This window comes from Meleagris gallopavo, chromosome 3, assembly GCF_000146605.3.
Source record: "Meleagris gallopavo isolate NT-WF06-2002-E0010 breed Aviagen turkey brand Nicholas breeding stock chromosome 3, Turkey_5.1, whole genome shotgun sequence".
NCBI classification, from domain to species: domain Eukaryota; kingdom Metazoa; phylum Chordata; class Aves; order Galliformes; family Phasianidae; genus Meleagris; species Meleagris gallopavo.
In genome coordinates this window covers 26,145,203-26,162,902 of record NC_015013.2, presented here as the reverse complement: position 1 = coordinate 26,162,902, position 17,700 = coordinate 26,145,203, and the positions used below count along the sequence as shown (strand labels likewise).

The window sequence follows — 17,700 nt, the reverse complement described above, 5'->3', positions numbered from 1 at the left end:
CACAGCTCTTCAGCATAAGCTATCAAAAAGCTACCTGTCCAATCACAACTCTTAATGCAAAGAAGGAATTCAATCCTTACCTTTGGATATGTACATACAATAGAACACTGAACTCTAACAAGCAAAATACAAGGGCAAGAACTATGGCTTTTTTTTTTTCCATTAACCTATTTTGTGGACTCTCAAGAGGAAAATGAGTCCTGTCAATGTTTTTTCATTGCGTAAGACTTCGTATCTTACCAGAGGACATGTCATTATTTCAGTTTGCATCTCTCCCTCAAGAATACTTTCCTCTGATGAAGTAGTTCAAGGACAAGTCTGTTGTAGCAAGATACAGCAAATGGATCCAAGCTATGTTAGGACTTCATCAGTAAAAGCACACAGTGTAAATTTAGTTTGACAAGCAGCACAAATATTTGCATCACATGGCCCTACCAGAGGACAATACCGTGTACCACCGGTCACTTTCCTTTCAGGTCAACTTGAAAAAAGTAAAAAGAGAAACTAAGCTATAAGGGATGGAAGGTAAATTATGAACTTCCAAGACAGCCAACTAAGTTTTTTTTTTTTTTTTTTTATATAGTCAGATTAAGTAAAACAACCTCGAGTCTAAATAACATCTTCTAAAATACTATATGACAATATACACACTGTAAAAAACAACATACTATTATTTCAGCCATAAACACGCATCTTGTGACAACTGAAAGCCAACCTGATGAAAGGACAGAGAAACAGAAAACAACTGTCACTTTAACTGACAGTCAGACTCTCTCAGGTACATTCCAAGACATGAGTCTGAACGTTGCTCAGCACAGCTGAAGATCTAGTTAAGGACAATCCATCTCCCTTACAAAGAACATACAACTCTGAAAAACAATCTCAGACACCAGACTGACAAAATGCATCCTGCATTTCCTTGCCAGAAAGCTGGGCATTGTTTTAATTTCAATAATTGAAACAGGTTTTCATTTAGGCATCCTATATGTGTACTTGTGTGCATACTTGCCATGATACCCTTACCCATTAAAAAATACCACGCATGTAGCAGTCAGGATAGTTAGCGGGCTGAACAGTCTTAAAAGAAAAAATGTTGCTTCTGGAACTTGCACGCTTTGAATGAAACCTCAGTTTGTTGTTTCGCTTTATTCTGAAGAAATTCTTCGTAAGATTCAGACCAGTGCCACAGGCAGTTTATTTGTACATACCATTTTTCCATTTCAAAGACAGGCTTTAGATTTTACTGGTGCATGGTCCGTTGCCAGCAACAGACACACAAACTCACCAGTGAAACTGAAAAGTAGTAAAAGTAAGACACGCTTGAAGAGAATTTTTTTAATATAGTTTTCATTTAAAAAATAAAATAGGTGAAATTTTAAAATAGGAACATCAAATCCCAACTGAAATTTTAAAATATTCTTCCATGCTAAAAGCCAGAGTCTGGATGTGAGCCTCATGGAAGCTACACAGAAGTAACACAGAAAAATTTAATCTTTCACATTATTTGTATTGATATCTTTACTTTCTTGGCTTATGTGACTGTTGGTATTTTTACTAAATTGATCTGAATCCTCACTTTTATTTTCTATTTCCATAGCACTGCTTTCCATAGGACTGTGGTGAGATTTTCCACCTACTTCTGCTTCCATTTTTGTGACTGCATCACGTTCTTTATCTTCCACATCCATTCCTTCCTCCGTTAGTGCTGGTCTGCATTGAACTTCCTCCTCTGTTTTACTTTCTGATTCCCCCTCTTTCCTCTTTGCTTTAAACACTTCAACTCCCATCATCCTCAGGTAATGAAGTCTCTCATTCTTGGGCACAAAGGCACGGAGCGATGTCTTTCCTTGCCAGCCACAGAGCACTACAGGACACTGAAGATCATCAGGTTTTCTACAAACAAGCAGTTACTTCAGGTCAAGCAGGAGAAAGAATCTTGAGAACAATTTTATAGCCATACCTTGAATGTACAACAATTAGCAGCAAACACAGCTTATAGCTATTTCTAGATACCATAGAATGCTCCGAGTTGGAAGGGACACCAAGGTTCATCAAGCTCCAACCCCCCCAGCACATGCAGGGCCACCAACCTCCACATGTAATACTAGACCAGGCTCCCAGGGCCCCATCCAACCTGGCCTTTAACACCTCTAGGAACGGGGCATCCACAACCTCTCTGGGCAGCCTGTTCTTATAAGAATGTATATTGTTCTTAACTTCAGTATCTAAACAGGTACCTGCCTGTCCCAGCATGCAAAGAGGCAAAAACCAAAACCAAACCAACTTCTCAAGGCTATCCACTTCTACAACAGGTAAAATGATTTTCTACCTCTGATAGTTTCTAAAACTAATGTAAGCAACAGTGAGATGAAGTTTATCACTCAAAGAGCTTCCTAAATTGCTTATGCAACAAAAATGAACAAAGAAAATGTTTATCTTTTTCTTATTTCTTAAAAGAGAAACAAAAACATCACATGCAGTGATACTGAACATCTGCGGTAGAACAAGTAGCTCTCCTCTATAAAGCTGAACTCTGCAATTGTTTTTGAAGAGGCACAGGCAAAGACAGATTTAGATCTTATTCTATCTGGCTTTACTGCTGACCTCACTGCATCTCCACTTTTTTTTTTTTTTTTTTTCCTCTGATTCAAAATAAACTGCTGTCCCAACAGCAGTTTAAGTAAGCAAATGAAAAGCTACATATGTACTTACTCAGGGTCTGGCTCATACTTCAGAACTATACTTCCCATTGCTGGAGTACAGGGAGAGAGGAAAAACAAAAAAAACAAACGGATGTGTTACTTAGTACAAGCTTAGTGTCAAATGACAGAAATCAGAAAAATGTTGAAGAAATCAAGTTTTTAGACAGCCATACAGCATGACTTCAACAGCTGGTTAGCAGTTACCTAATCAATAAGAACCTATAGATACTATCAGTGGATTGAGGTTTGTTTTTTGTTCAAACCAAAACATGCATAGGACTTACAGAAACAACTGCCAAATAAGGCCCCTAAATCAAACAAATTAAGATTTAGCACCACAGCATATTAATTCACTCAGTAAATTTAACAAGGAATTTTTAGATAAAATAAAGCAAACTAGCATATGGCAGCCTTAACTTCAGAAAGTGTTTTTCTCCTATTTTGTCTCATCAAACCCAAAGTACAAGAACCAGCGATCGCTTGAAAATAAAATGATATAAATAGATCGATAAAGTGAAAAATGTATCAATTTCTTCAAGCACTCAGCACAGAGGTGAAAAGTTCAGTTTAAGTACACATTACTCCCCACATTAAGGAAATCAAATGTGTACCTAAATTTGATACACAGAACCATGAGGAACAATTGCATACAACAGAAATTCAACTGAGCAGCAAGGATCCATAGAGAACTTAAAATCTTTCTTTTGTTACTTCATATGCTCCTTCACAGGACTGCTGCATGAAATCACTGATCTGGCAACTCTCCAGCTCCCTGCAGTTTATAAACCTCAAAAGCTGTGACCAAAAAGAACTACAATTTCTAGTGGCATACCGGGCTTCAGTAACACTTGATTACCTAATTAACAAGTTTTAGGATAATTTTAGAGGGTTTTTTGTGTGTTTTGTTTTACAGCAGATACAATTTACACATCAACGATTTTTGCCTGGTTTTCCATTTTAAACAAACTAAACGATGGTCATTTTGTCATATCACAAACTAGAAGGCTTACCCATGTCTTTGACTTTCCTCTGTGTTTCACTGCTAAATTTACTTAAGAATGGATTTTCCTGGGTTAGCAGTATTTTAACATCTTCTATGCAGACATTTATAATCCTTGCATGAATGAATGGGTATAGAGTATATATTCCCTGTTCAATAGATAGATATAATTATTTCAAAATGTAGTTTCTACTTTACAAAGGAAAAATGTTCAAAACAGCATCTATTTTAGCCAATACCAGAAAGTATTTTTTAAATTTTAAAACATACTGAAAATGCAAATTACTCAATCTGACAAATTCAGGGCCAGCTGTGCTCTAAGCTAAAGAGAAAACCAAGGTATCTCCTTTGAAAATACAGTGCTTTGTAATTACCTCCTGTGCTAATCTGAAGGCACATCCAAACTGCTCACCATCGCTGTTGCGAGACCAGACTTTTATCCCCGTGTTGATAACCTGCAAAAGGCAGAGCCAATAAGCATTATTCAATGGTATAAATTCTAAATTATCACTCTGAACTTTGTTTTTCCTCCATTGTTTGACTAAAACTAGGAAAAAGGTTGACTTCACATTTGCTTTTTGGATACTCATTTAAATTCATATGAAAATTCATTCAAGGGAAAAAAGAATTCCCACCAGCGAAAGATAGCTCTCTTTCAAGACAGACAATTATTACTCCTTTCCATGTTGAAAACACTACAGTGAAGAAGAGTTGGGGCTTAAAATGAGGGCAGCAACTACTGACATGTCATTTTAATCAGTAATTGAATCAGAATTTTCTACATGTTTCTGGGAAAGCCAATCAAGGGCAGGATTTTAAAAACAAGAGATGCTTAAAATTAGGATGCCATAAAACCAAAGCCTTACTGTCCAAATAGTAGATTTTTGTTTCTTAAAATTTTGTCAGTTATGCAGCCATTTCCTGCATGTGGAATAGAAACGTAAGTATCCATCTTGAAGATCTGATGCAAATATGTACTGAATATACATGGAGATTTTCTTCAGGATTTAACTGTATGGCCTTGAACAGTATCTGAACTATCTGATCTAGGTCAGTACATTTTATTCAATGACTTAAGACAAATCTTTTATTTATCTTTTAATTTTTATTAACCCCCCACAATCTCTAATTCACAAAAATTACTCATCTCATTACTGTTCAGCTTAACAGTTTTTCAGTTTTTGAAATTACTTTCAAACACTGCTTCCATATAACAGGGCCAGCTAATGGATAACTTGAGTTCAATTATTATCTTTTGGTAAGCTTTCAAAACTCGTACTGCTTCCTAAAATTAAGAGGCTCATATAACTATAACAGCATCAACACAAGCTTCTGATTATTTGTGAAAGTACCTTAAGACCACAGAACATTTCTTGGATGCCAAAAAATAATATCGATTTTGATCTTGGAGAATTATATTACCTCTCTCGAGATAGTACTTCATCTTTTTAATAAAGGAGGCGAAGAGAGGAAAGTATTCACTCAAAGACAAGGTCTATCTGAGGGCTAATTCTCTATATGAACAGTTAAATCCGCAACAAAGTTAAAGGAGGCAACCACTGATGTTTTTGATCTTTGTTGCGAAGATGAACCATACCTTCATCTTCTCACTGTTGTTGAGAAGCACATTCCTTAACTCCTTAGAAACCATGTACAGCTGTCTCTTCTTTCCTTCTTGAGTTCGAGTTAATAAATTCATCTTGGGAAATGAAGGGTCCAGTGCATAAAACTTCCTATGACCATAATACTTGTTTTGATTAACTGAGCAACAAAATCACATACTCAAAACATACAGATGGATGTCCTTCCTTAACCTATCTCTGCAATAACCTTCAGTTAGTTGACGTAAGCTTCAGTACACAAAGATTAGCATTTCAGAGACTCCTGCCATCAGAAGTGATTTAACGTCACAGACAGTAAGATACACTTGAACATTTCCAGAGCCAACTATCATCTATGGCCTTTAGTTGGCTACCTTCTTTTAAGAAGAGTTTAAGTATTGAGGAGATGGGCATCTAGTGCAAAGACAGAGAACAAGTTTATCTATGACCAACCAGACCCATCTTGTGTGATTAACTAAATTGCTAATACTCCTAAAGCTGTTAGGAATCTTACTAGGAAAAAAAAAATATTTTTTTCTTACTGGATAGGAAGGAACAATGGGTCATCTTCAGGGAGAAACACAAAAGGATCTTCTTTAAAACCAAACAACTTCATTTTTTTAGATGGTGGAGGTCTAAAAAGCAAATACCATTGTGAATTTTAGTAAAAGTGATTTAAAACTGGGATATTCAACTCATTTAATCAACACTTGTTTTTATGAGGCTGATACTATGCCAAACTTAGTACTGACATTTTACTGTTCTTCAGTAAAACAATACTACATACAGTTGACTTTGTAAAATGAGGAAGCATAAGCAGTTCTTGAGAACAGAAACCACACAAAGCAGACATTTGTGAGAAAGAAATTATGGAGACAGTTTAAGATCTTTCAAAGGCCAACTTCCTGAAAATAGTTTTTTCCTTACCAGAGAAGAAAGAACTATCAGACTTCTCAAATGCTAATATATCAGGAGGTATAACTTGCTAGATTAGCAGACGTAGATGGAAATGTACAACAATTGAGAAAATTCAGTAATACTTATTGATCCACTTCTAAGAGTGGAAAACCAGAAGAGCCGAATAAAGCTCAGCAATTACGATGCTGTCATGGGACAAATATTTAGACAGCCTCTTACCCGCAAACTCCTTTTTTGCTTTGCTCAGTATCTGAATTTTGCAGTTCTTGTACTTTCTTAGACTCTTCGTCTTCAGAAAGTGTTGGTTTCTCAGTAGTACCTTCAGAACCATCACCTGCATTTGTTGCTGTCACTTCAGTATCTCCTGTTTTTTCTGGTAATTTCTGATGAACCTATTTCAAATACAGCATTTTCAACAAAGCCAAAATAGTACCTAATGAGTAACAGAAAGTATCTACACCTACTCTTTGCACACATTTAGTTCTTAACTACTTCTATGGAAGTGCTTAAGGAGATCCATTTAGGGAGTCTAATTACTCAAGTCCAGACACAATCACAGGTTGCATTTACCGCTAAGTATGGCTCTGAACAACTTCTGACCAAAGGTGTTTTTGTACCATTTATAAAATCACATTCAAACACTCACAGAGAAGATCATTTTAAGCTAGGATCTGCTGCTTTCTTTCTAGCACTCAAAATAACACACACAGCTTACTGTACACTTCCTGTAACAGTGCTACAGAGTTAAATTTAGAACAGCATCAACTTTGGATGATGTTTGCTTACAAACAAACTTTTCTTCTAATTGCGACAGAAGTTTCACTCAATTCTTGAAGCAAATCAAATAAACAGAAGCAGCTAAAAGGGATTGAGACAAAGTCTCTTTCAGAACAAACTAAGATCAAATGACTCATGTCAACTTACAGTGCTGACGGTTGAAAAACAAAAACTGACAGCAAGAGATTGAAGTCAAATGGCTGAAGCTGCTGCTGCTGCTAACAGTTCTACATACAATCCCACTGCTGACGATTTGCTGGACTCTGATCTGCTAGTGAATCACTCCTGAGCAACCCGTCATAAAGTAAGATATATTGAAAACAGAATTAACTTAGAATAGAGTAAGTATAAAAAACAGTGTCAGCAGACAGACCACACACAACTAAAGGAAGCAACAGCTTTAGCAACCCAATCTAATCAGTTTCTGTAATTCTTTCCAAGTCTTAACTTCATATTTAACTATGATCTTGCTGTTTTGCTATGAATCATTTTTTGTCCTATATCAGATAGTAAATTCCAGAAACATTACTGAAAGTTCGCATTTCAGCTCCCTTAAAATAAGTTACCTTAGGCTGGCGTTTATTCCATGGCATTGGAGATTTTTTTATTAACACAGCCACAAAAAAGCCTCCTGTGTTCTGGTGATGTGGCAATATTCTAATGCTAGGAATAAACAACAAAACTGTGATTGCAGGGTATTCATCATCAGCTTTTGTGGCTCTCACAAAGCATTAGTGATGTCATATTTACTTTCAAGCTAAGCGTAAGTATCCATATTAGCACTACACAGATTTAATTTATCAAGGTAGAAACAGGATCTAAAATAGAGCATTCTGACAAAACAACTTGCATCATTTCATTTCACCACTCACATCTGATCTTTAATGACTCACATCTAAACGCTATTTTTAGAATAGCTATGCAAATTCTTCCATTAAAAATAAGTCAGTGTTGAAATGTTAATATTTAACACACTTTTCTGGTAATTTCACTATGCATCTCTATGGGTTGCAAAGAATCTGACGTGCTGTATTAATATTTATTCCTGGTAAACAGCATTCACTGGAATGTAACTATTGCCCACTACCATTACATACAAAGCAACCAAGTCATATTTAAACCTGCACAAGCACAGAGCTGTACCGCAACACATTCCTAATCTCAACTCCTAATTACAATTTGCCCATCACCATACAAGGTTAAGAAATCAAAACCTCATACAATCCATTCTGGAAACAAACAAACAAAAACTTACCAGCGCTCTAGATTCATTGCCTTTAACTTCTCCTCCTCTTTTATTGGGAACATTGTGGGACGTATTTGTGTTTGTCTATTTGAAGGCACATCTTTCCACTCCTCAAACCACTGTCCATCTTTCAGCATGACCTTTAAATGAGGAAATACAAGGTATTACAAAGAACACGGACACTTTCTGAATATTATCCAGGACTTAGAATGCACCTATAAATCCACTCTAAGATACAGCATATACACAATACTACCTTATACCACTGAAGGTTCAAAGTTTTTAAAGGATATAAGTGAAAAGTTAGAAGCACAACTCTTGCAGTATGATATTCTGAATACTATTTAAGCAAGAAGACCAAAGAGAACAACAATAGCTGAAATTCAGCTTCAGAACCCTCCATGTCTGCTTCCATAGCAGCCACTAGGTCCGTAAGAAAGATCATGTGTAGGGATGCATTGGGCAAAAGGTGAAGTAAAAGGCCTTTTGTGGTTTTAAGGCAACAAAATAGGACACAGGGATGGTGACTTCAGGACTGGTAGATATGCTAAAGTGTTTTTTGGAAGCGCAAACAAGTCCAGAATTACACTGAATACCAGGACAAATAACAGCCCTGTTCTGTTAGGTAACTGCTGGAAGCACCGAAAAGAACATACTGAGCTCCTTTCTGCTGCACATTTTGCCAGCATCTTGTCACAGCACAACAATAACTAAAAGAGATGCAGAAGTCAATTATATTTGAACTTATAAGGTTATTTTCTTCAAAATTCAGAGCTAAATCACTAGAGTTTACTCATCATCTAACCTAAGGACAGAGTACTGAACATCACTTGAACAGAACCTTGTTTTCCTTTTGCTGTTTTTAGAGATTTACAGCGAACACATGCTCAGGAATATTCAATGTAATCACTGAGTCACAGAACTTTCACTGAACAGATGTTTCACCAGGAAACAAAAGGCTATACCCAGTGAAAACAGTACCAAAGCAAGCTAATACGCTGAACGACAAGCTAGCCAGTGAGGTTTGAAATAATGCTATAGCAGCAAATAAAGGACAACTTCCAACAAATTTTATTAGCTTAATTTCTAAAATACATATAATGGAGACTTTTATTTCTATGACTGCAATTGAAATACATGTTACTGAGAACAAAATATACTCTTTGCAATCTCTGTGTACACATTTTATAGCCTTACACAGTAAAACAAACTAAAGTAACATTATAGAGCCACAACTGTGCATTTTACATTTATCCTTCAGCTGTAAGCATAACGTTTGAAATTATGGATTAAAAGGAGAGAAATCAGCCAGTTTCTAGCCTAGATTTCTAATGGCAGAGCGTAAGAAAATCTTTACTCTATGCATCCTGTTCATTAGCTTGCATGCAAATACAAACCTGCAGATTATACTGCTGCAATAGACTAGTGAAACACTGGAGAAAGATGTAACAAACAATGGTGTTGCAAAAGCACAGATTCATAAGTCAAATCCTACTACCAGGATGGCTGCCTACTTCTTGATTATACAGGATACTGAAGAAGCTTTGGGCTCATTTGTTCCTCCCTACTAATCTGATTTAATTTCTGGAAACAGAAAAGGCCTGGAGAAAAATATAGGATTTCTATTACTATACTAAGATTACTCACACCACTGCAGTTTTTGAAGGCTATTTCCATACAGAGTTTAACAGCTTTTACTTCCAAATGATTCACATGTACCAGCTAAACAACAGTAATATCCAACAGTTACAGACAGTGAAGTCAGAGAAGGAAGGCTAAGTTAAAAAGTGGCTGAAATGATGGTGCCATCTACAGGCCACGAGCTGAATGCAGTCAGAAAGGGAACACGTTTAAAGTGGAGGCGATAGAGGCAAGGAGAAAGCTAAGGGAAAATGAGAGCAGCTGAGGAGAGTGGCACTTAACATCGGAAAGATTTTTTCATCCTCTTCTTTAATACCATATAGTCTAAAACTCTAAACAGCAAGTCACTAACGTTATTTCAGGTCAATCTAATCCCTTGGAATTTTACTCCACCATGCACCAAGAATGTCACAGAAATACCATATAAAAGTACCTTCCATTTTGTAATTCCTGGCATCCTCTTCAAACCTGGCAACTCAGAAGAGACATCAGCAAGTTCTAAGGCACCTGAAATCTCAGATACAAATACATATATATAGAAACCAGAATTTGAAAATTGTGATCCTAATTAACTTTTATAAAAACAATTTTCCTTAAAGATTTCGAATCATTACTTTTCATGACTTCAGAGGAACAAAATATAATGAAATCACTACAGTGCAAATTGACAAGAAAGATGGCTAGAGCTGCTCATTCTAACTACAGAAGTTCGCAACCCTACAATTAACCAAGAACCCACGGTTTGGTGATTTTTCTAACAGCTGCATAAAGTAGTTCTCCACAATCTATATCATTAAGTGCCATTGTTCCAGGCAGCACAGTCATAGAACAGCTTTTATTTTCACTTAATATTTGAATTCACTAAACTGGTTACGTATTTTTCAGAGGAGTGCTCTTTTGGGATGACTAAGCCTTTGAAAACACACTGCATATTCTGATTTTATGGACTTACAACCTTAACGCATTTCAATGTGACTGAAAAAAAATATTAACACAGAATTATCACTGTTTAATCTACTGAGTAAAAAGTTTAAGCTAACCTATGTCCAGAAAGTATTACATAAAAATTGACTAGTGAGGAACTATCTTACCACATCTCTTGAGATTCTGAATGCTCATTTAAATATTAGGAATACTTTTCCCCATGTTTTACACAATTTAACCAGCCCTTCTAGATGAGTAACCATTTACTCTTACGTAGCTAGCTCTATGTGACAGCTGAAGAACCTCCTTTAAAGAAGTGAAAAAATGATATAGGTATGCATATTCCAGAATGACATTTTAAAACTGATTCAACTTGACATTTGCGTCTTTCCTTTGAACGCTGACTACTTACAGCATGACTTCAGCTGATGCCTCAAGATGACACCACATCAATCAGGCATTAAAATTAAGTGTCAGAAGTACTACAATTCCAGGCAGAGAAATGGGGCATTTTCCTTTTTCCTTAAGGAGAAAGGAATCACTAGTTTGCTATGTAAGTAGCAATACTACAAAGTACTAGGTACTCAGATAAGACAGAAGAACCAACAAACTTTCTGGACTGACCTAAGAAAATTCTCAAGGTCCAATGCTCAAAGCAACAGGGATAACACATTTATTCACTGGGACACCCAAATAAGCTTCAAAATACCTGTACTGAACAGATACAAGATCCATATGCCAAAATGCAATAGCACAGTTAAGATCCTTAGTTCCATGTATTGCATTCCCCTCAAATACTGCACTGGATGGCCTCTGTCCATTTCCATACTGGCTTATGTTCATAGCCAAAACAGTCCTTACTACTTTCCAGTCTCATCATTATTAAACATTTTACTCTTGTATGACACAGCCCTCAAAAAGCCATGTGGAAATAGATCCTAGGAAATTATCTTAAATAAAAATGGCTATTTAATGTCTACTCAAAAGACAGTTCCTAATTACCTTCACGTATTTCAGCTAAATGGCTGTTTCAGAGACAGTGAAATTCCATACATATTTTGAAGACAGTACAGGGATTAGCACAAATAAAACATTACACAGAACAAGCTAGTCTATTTCCAGAACTATTTCAACTCCAATTACATTACAGTTGCTTCTGCACTGCACATGGCTCAATTTAATACACTGTTGACAAATTAATGCAAAATCCAGTTAGATGTCTTCAAACATCAAGTTATGGACTCCAAAAAAAGAAAGTCCTTAAAAAAAAAAAAATCAAAACCCCACATTGTTAAAAGTCCTAAAAAAAAAAAAAATACCTTTAACTAAGATCAGATGTGGGCCAACATTACAACAAACTGACACATTGCAGATCAACTTCCCCCCCACTTACTACTTCAAACAATGGAGACTTAACAGCAATGTAAATCAAGCCTTCATCTGTGGGCCAAAAGTGCACAAAAACCATGAGCCTAAAGAGACCGACATTACAAGGACATTAAGATGTGAAAGGATGCTAAGGGTACCAAACTGCTTAAGGAGCGTCTGGGGTTTTTACTCCCATGGGCTACAGAAATGAGGCCCCACGTTGTGCTTTCCTAAGGAAATAAGAATGTGAGGCAACAATTCCAACTAGTGGAATCAGTTAGTAGAAGACAGGTAACAATCTGAATTCCATTGTGTTTTTTTTATTGTTTTGTTTTGTTTTTTAAATCACTAAGAAACTTCCTCAGGTTTTATATTGGCAGCTGATTTACTCTCAAGAAGGCTGCTAATATCAAACAAATGAAATCTAACAAAAAAAATCATGCTGTTTTACATACTAGGAGTACATTACCTACACTAAGCTTATTACCAGTACTATCATCCACATTTTTTTTTTTCCTAGTTGAACAGTAGGAAAAATGTTACTTTCTATCTCACCTTGACTCTTTTCCAGCAGAGATGCAATCACAGCTTCATTTTCAATAGGATTCAACGAACACGTAGAATATACCATTCTCCCACCTTCTGCCAGCTGTTCAACACCACGAGTTGCAATTCTTAGCTGCAATCTAAAAGAACCATGGTCTAATGAAGTATCATTCATGAACCAGAAACATTTATCATTAAATCTGCCACAGTTGAAGTTACTACAGACACGCAGATCTCCATGGACTGCAAAATCAGCACATACCAAACTCGACAGCTGTCACCAGTACACCAACTAAAATCAGTTTTAAACTGTCAGCTATCTCTATACTGCAAACACACACACAATTACACCTGTTAAAAGAGCAATAAGGTCAAACATTAGTACTAATGCATGGTAAGCTTTAACATGACATTCTGTTATCGGTTCCATCTAGTGCTCCATCAAGTTTATTATGCAGCATACAACACTAGAAAAATAACCACCCAAGCCCTTCCCAGAAATCTAGAATTTAAAATGAAGCATAATCTGACTGTTCCAAGTACTAAAGACAACAGAGTTTAAGTAATACTGGCCTTCAGTAAAAAGCATCACTGAGCTGGACAACCACCTCATGGCCCTTGCTGCATACTTACAACTAAAACCAATGCCATAATTACAGATGAGTCACTAAGCAGTAACGTCTCATCACAAGTCATCTGAATCATTCTAACTGACTGCACTCTCAGCTTGCAACAAATACAAATAAAATATTCTCAGTTTTTCCTTTTAATTAACGCCTTTTACCATGCACCTGTGTTCACCTTCAATTAATATAACTTGGTCTGAGGTAACTGAAACCATGTAAGAGCTCTTAAAGATTTTAAAACATTATTATTAAATTTTACAAGCTTCTGTGATTATGTCAGTTATTTTCTAATAGTATTTCACCTGCCTAAACATCATGAATCCCGTTCAACTGATTGATCTGTTCCCTACTTTTTATCTAGTCTGTAGAAAGTAATCCAGTGAATATGAATGTCATATATTCATACAAATACAAGAGATTTAGATTCACACACTTCACTGGAGGTTGGCCTCACATTTGAAATACTAAAACTTTCTCAGCAGGCTTTCTCATGTATAAACTCTTGATTTGATGAAAATTAAAAATCCTTTGTCATATATTAACATACAAATTCATGCAAGTGCGAAAAAGAAGGGGGAAAAGGAAGAGTAGAAATGAAAGACAGACAGATGTACAATAAGCATTTTTACCCATGGAGCTGCAAACTGTTTTGCGTTGTCCACTTCTTCCATACATCAATGTTTTTTCTCATGGTTCCATCTCCACTAGAAATGAGGTTGAACAGGTGTATATTATTTGTGGGTAAAATTTCTTCCATACCCAAAGGACTTACAGTTGAAAAAGTTAACACTCCTCTCCCTGATAACTAATTCCCTTATGCTGTACTTTCATTTCTACACTGTCTTTGTTGTTCAGTAACCACATCTAAGTATCACTTGGAATGAGAAAAGGTGTCCTTGATCTGGTATTCCTTTACCTAAGATAGGGTAAGAGATCCAGCTCTTTTGGAAGTTAGTATGCAGGATAGCAATTCAGTAACACAAAAATTCTAGTACACACAAGATACCTGCAGGGGACATCACACAAAATCCTATCATAGAAGAGAATCTCTTTTCTTCCATCCACATCTATTTGTAGATTAGGGATACTGGAGGCATCGTGATTTACCACCATGATACATGGACTGTTTAATCTTTTAGCCTGATGAACCAGCAAGTAGCAGCGCTTGTTGTCAACATCATTAGCAATTACAAAACCCTCTGTGAACATAAAACAGTAGAAAAAAAGCTTTACTATTTAACATTCAAATAATTTACAGTTCATTGCTCAGCTTCACATTCATGCAAATCTTTTACCAGATATTTTTATTTAGGAAACTACTTATGAACAGAGGACACCTTCCTGAACGTAAATTAAACATGGTGAGGTTTAATAACTATGACCAAGATACTCTCAAGATTTCTAACTTCAATGCAGCTGAAAAGACACAGATAAAGTTTCTTCCACTTCTCATTCTCTGAGTAAAAACCCTTGGAACAGAGATAAAGCCTTCACTGCCACTGAAGACAACCTCTGTGCATCAGATGTATAATGCAGAAAGAACCCATCCCCAACCTCACAGTTTCTATGGATAGTATTTTCTGTGAGCATCTAACTAAATATAAGTATTTGGAAGTCTAAGCCTGAAGCAACTTAAGCCAAGTGTTTGCAGGAAACTGCTAAAACACAGAGGCTGATAGGATACACCTGCTAAATACACTTTTATATATAAAAATTAAGCTGTGATCACATCTACTACAGTCTGGACTGTGAAGATATATAACCCATCTCTCTCCTTCAAGCCAAAGAAGCCCAGAGAAGTTTCAAGGACGAGACAGAGGCACTTCCCATCTCAAATAATTCAACAAACTATGGAATTCAGTAGGTACGTAAATACAGTTGCTTTCTGGGATATTAAAGGTAATCTACGAGAAAACAAAATGAAAATTTGAAGCTGCAAAGGTTTTTGATAGTTTGTCCAAACTTACTGGGAAAAGGAACATTCATGTCTGCATGCAACATTTCAATGAGTTGTGCAGTCTTAGATCCAGGTGCAGCACACATATCTAGAATCTAGAAACACAAATGGTTAAAAAAAAAAAACAGTAAAACAAAACAAGAAGCCCTACCTGCTATGCACTTGAAAAATTTACTGTGTTCTTGTTTAAGCAGAATAATTATAACTACTGAGGACACTGATCATCAAGAAAACACAAAACTAATTCACCAAGGAATGCAGTTTTAACTTAAGGGGCTAAAACAAACATAAGCACATTCATAGCTGTTAGAGTGGGTCCTGAAGAGGGCCACAAAGATGATCAGAGGGCTGGCGCACCTCTCCTATGAAGAAAGATTGAGGGAGTTGGGCTTGTTTAGCTTGGAGAAGAGAAGGCTGTGGGGAGACCTCATAGAGGCCTTCTGGTACTTGGAGAGAGCTTACAAGCAGAAGGTGGACTGATTTTTTACATGGTCTGGTAGTGACAGGACAAGGGGGAAACAGTTTCTAACTAAAAAAATAAAGATTTAGGCTAGATGTTAAGAATAAATTCTTTACCTAGAGGGTGGTGAGCCACTGGCACAGGTTGCCCTGAGAGGCTACAAATGCCCCATCCCTAAAGGCATTTGAGTCCAGGCTGATTTTGCCAGCACAGAACATCAACACTGTAGTTTCCAGCTTATGAAGCAATATTCTATGAAGATACCACATTGTGTTTTTTAGTTACCTTGTGATCAGGGTTAACATTAAGCAGCAGAGGTGGGATCATACTAACAGCCTCCTGGCGACTGATGTTTCCCTTAAAAGGAGAAAAAATAGAATCGTTTGTCAGGAGAAAGCATTTCTTTTGTGACAGATTTTTTAAAACTCTGTAAGTGAAAATAATGAAACAGTCAAAAACATGAACTCAGCTTACAAACTCAGGATTAAATTTTAGCATGTAAATAGTATCTCATCAAGATGAAGTCTCTGAGAACTCCATCTTCATTAACTCTACAGATTTAATTTCTGCTCAGATTAAATTAGAAATTGACTTCAACCAAGTAAAAGTGAGAAACACCCATCACTAAAGGGAACTTTTTGTAAGCATATCATCTACCATACTCAAACACCTGTCCTTTTAATAAGCACTAGCTATAAGGTAGGGCTGGTCACCTTGGAAAAGGCTCTGGGGAAGTCTCTCTATGCAAAGGGTAGCCATAAAAAAAGAAGGGAACAGACTTTTTAGCACAGTCTGTTGGGACAGAACAAAAAGAAATGATTTCAAACTGAAAAATGGGAGAATTAGATTGGATATTAAAAAAAAAGAAGAAAAGCTTTTTGATGAGGCAATAGTACTGGTTTCCCATAAAGGTGGCCAAAGCCCCTTTCCTGAAGACATTCAAGGTCAGACTAGACAGGGCCCTAAGCAACCTGGCCTAGCTGTGGCTATCCCTGTTTATTGCAAGGGAGTTGGACATTTTAGGGTCCCTTCTCACTCAGATGATTGTATTTCAGAGGCATGAGTTCTCACATTCCTAAACCAACAATACGGTTGCTAGTTCAGGAAAAACATTCATAACTGTAGGGACATAGCAGAGGTACAGGATGAATTGCTGTCAACAGCAACACAAAATCCCACTTTTTCTGAGCTAGTCAGTTTCTGATGGGTACTGCTGCAATTTCTGACTGAGCTGCACTGCAGTTTGCTGCACTGAAATAAAGATCTGCCTGGAGTGCAAAAGAAGTACCAAGATCTGAACTTACACACTCAGTCTCGCTAACCAGAAACTGATGAAACCTCTCCAGCTGCGGTGACTTACGCAAGATTTTTCTACTCAGGTTGGTGTGCCACGCTAACTCCTCCGGATACCTGCAGGAGGGAAGGGAAAACCAAAGGCAAAAGGCTGCAGACCAGCCTGGCACAGCGGTTGCATAGGGCCTGCGGAGCGCCTCGCCCCAACAGCGGGCTTACCAGCTCAGCGCTTGCGGCATTTCCACCTTCTGTCCGTCGACCTCCAGGTGCTGCAGCTCCCGGAAATACTTCTCCTTCAGGCAGTGCAGGATCTCCCTGGCGTGGCTGCAAGGCACGGCGCGGTGTCTCAACGGCCGCTCCCGACGCGTCCCGGCCCTCCCCCGGCCCCGCTCACCTCTTATAGCCGGTGATGCGCAGCGTGGCGGGCAGCGGCTCCCGCAGCGCCGCCATGAAGGCGTCCCACTCGCCGTCGGGTACGATGCGCTGCTCCCGGTAGTACCGCTCGAACAGTTCGTTCTCTTTCACGATCTCGGGGTAGCCACCGCTCCAGCCCTGCAACCAGCGCGGCCCCGTCAGCACGCCGGCCCCGCCGCGGCCCATTCCGCTCCCGCCCCGCCTCTCACCGCTTGGTCGTCGCCACC

The 17,700-nt window shown here is 37.6% G+C and overlaps 1 protein-coding gene across 1 annotated transcript; it reads right to left on the bottom strand.

Moving 5' to 3' along the window:
- Positions 1 to 1,131: 1,131 nt before the first annotated feature.
- Positions 1,132 to 17,700, bottom strand: NSUN2 (NOP2/Sun RNA methyltransferase 2; the record flags this gene model as incomplete). The annotated part of the gene is made up of 19 exons (XM_010708557.3): positions 1,132 to 1,893; positions 2,713 to 2,752; positions 3,713 to 3,851; positions 4,077 to 4,157; positions 5,300 to 5,435; positions 5,846 to 5,938; positions 6,441 to 6,613; positions 7,565 to 7,661; positions 8,254 to 8,384; positions 10,319 to 10,392; positions 12,733 to 12,863; positions 13,979 to 14,053; positions 14,356 to 14,548; positions 15,317 to 15,401; positions 16,052 to 16,123; positions 17,071 to 17,176; positions 17,279 to 17,383; positions 17,454 to 17,611; positions 17,683 to 17,700. Coding segments are annotated over 19 exons (2,313 nt in total), but the record flags the coding sequence as incomplete, so codon positions are not given.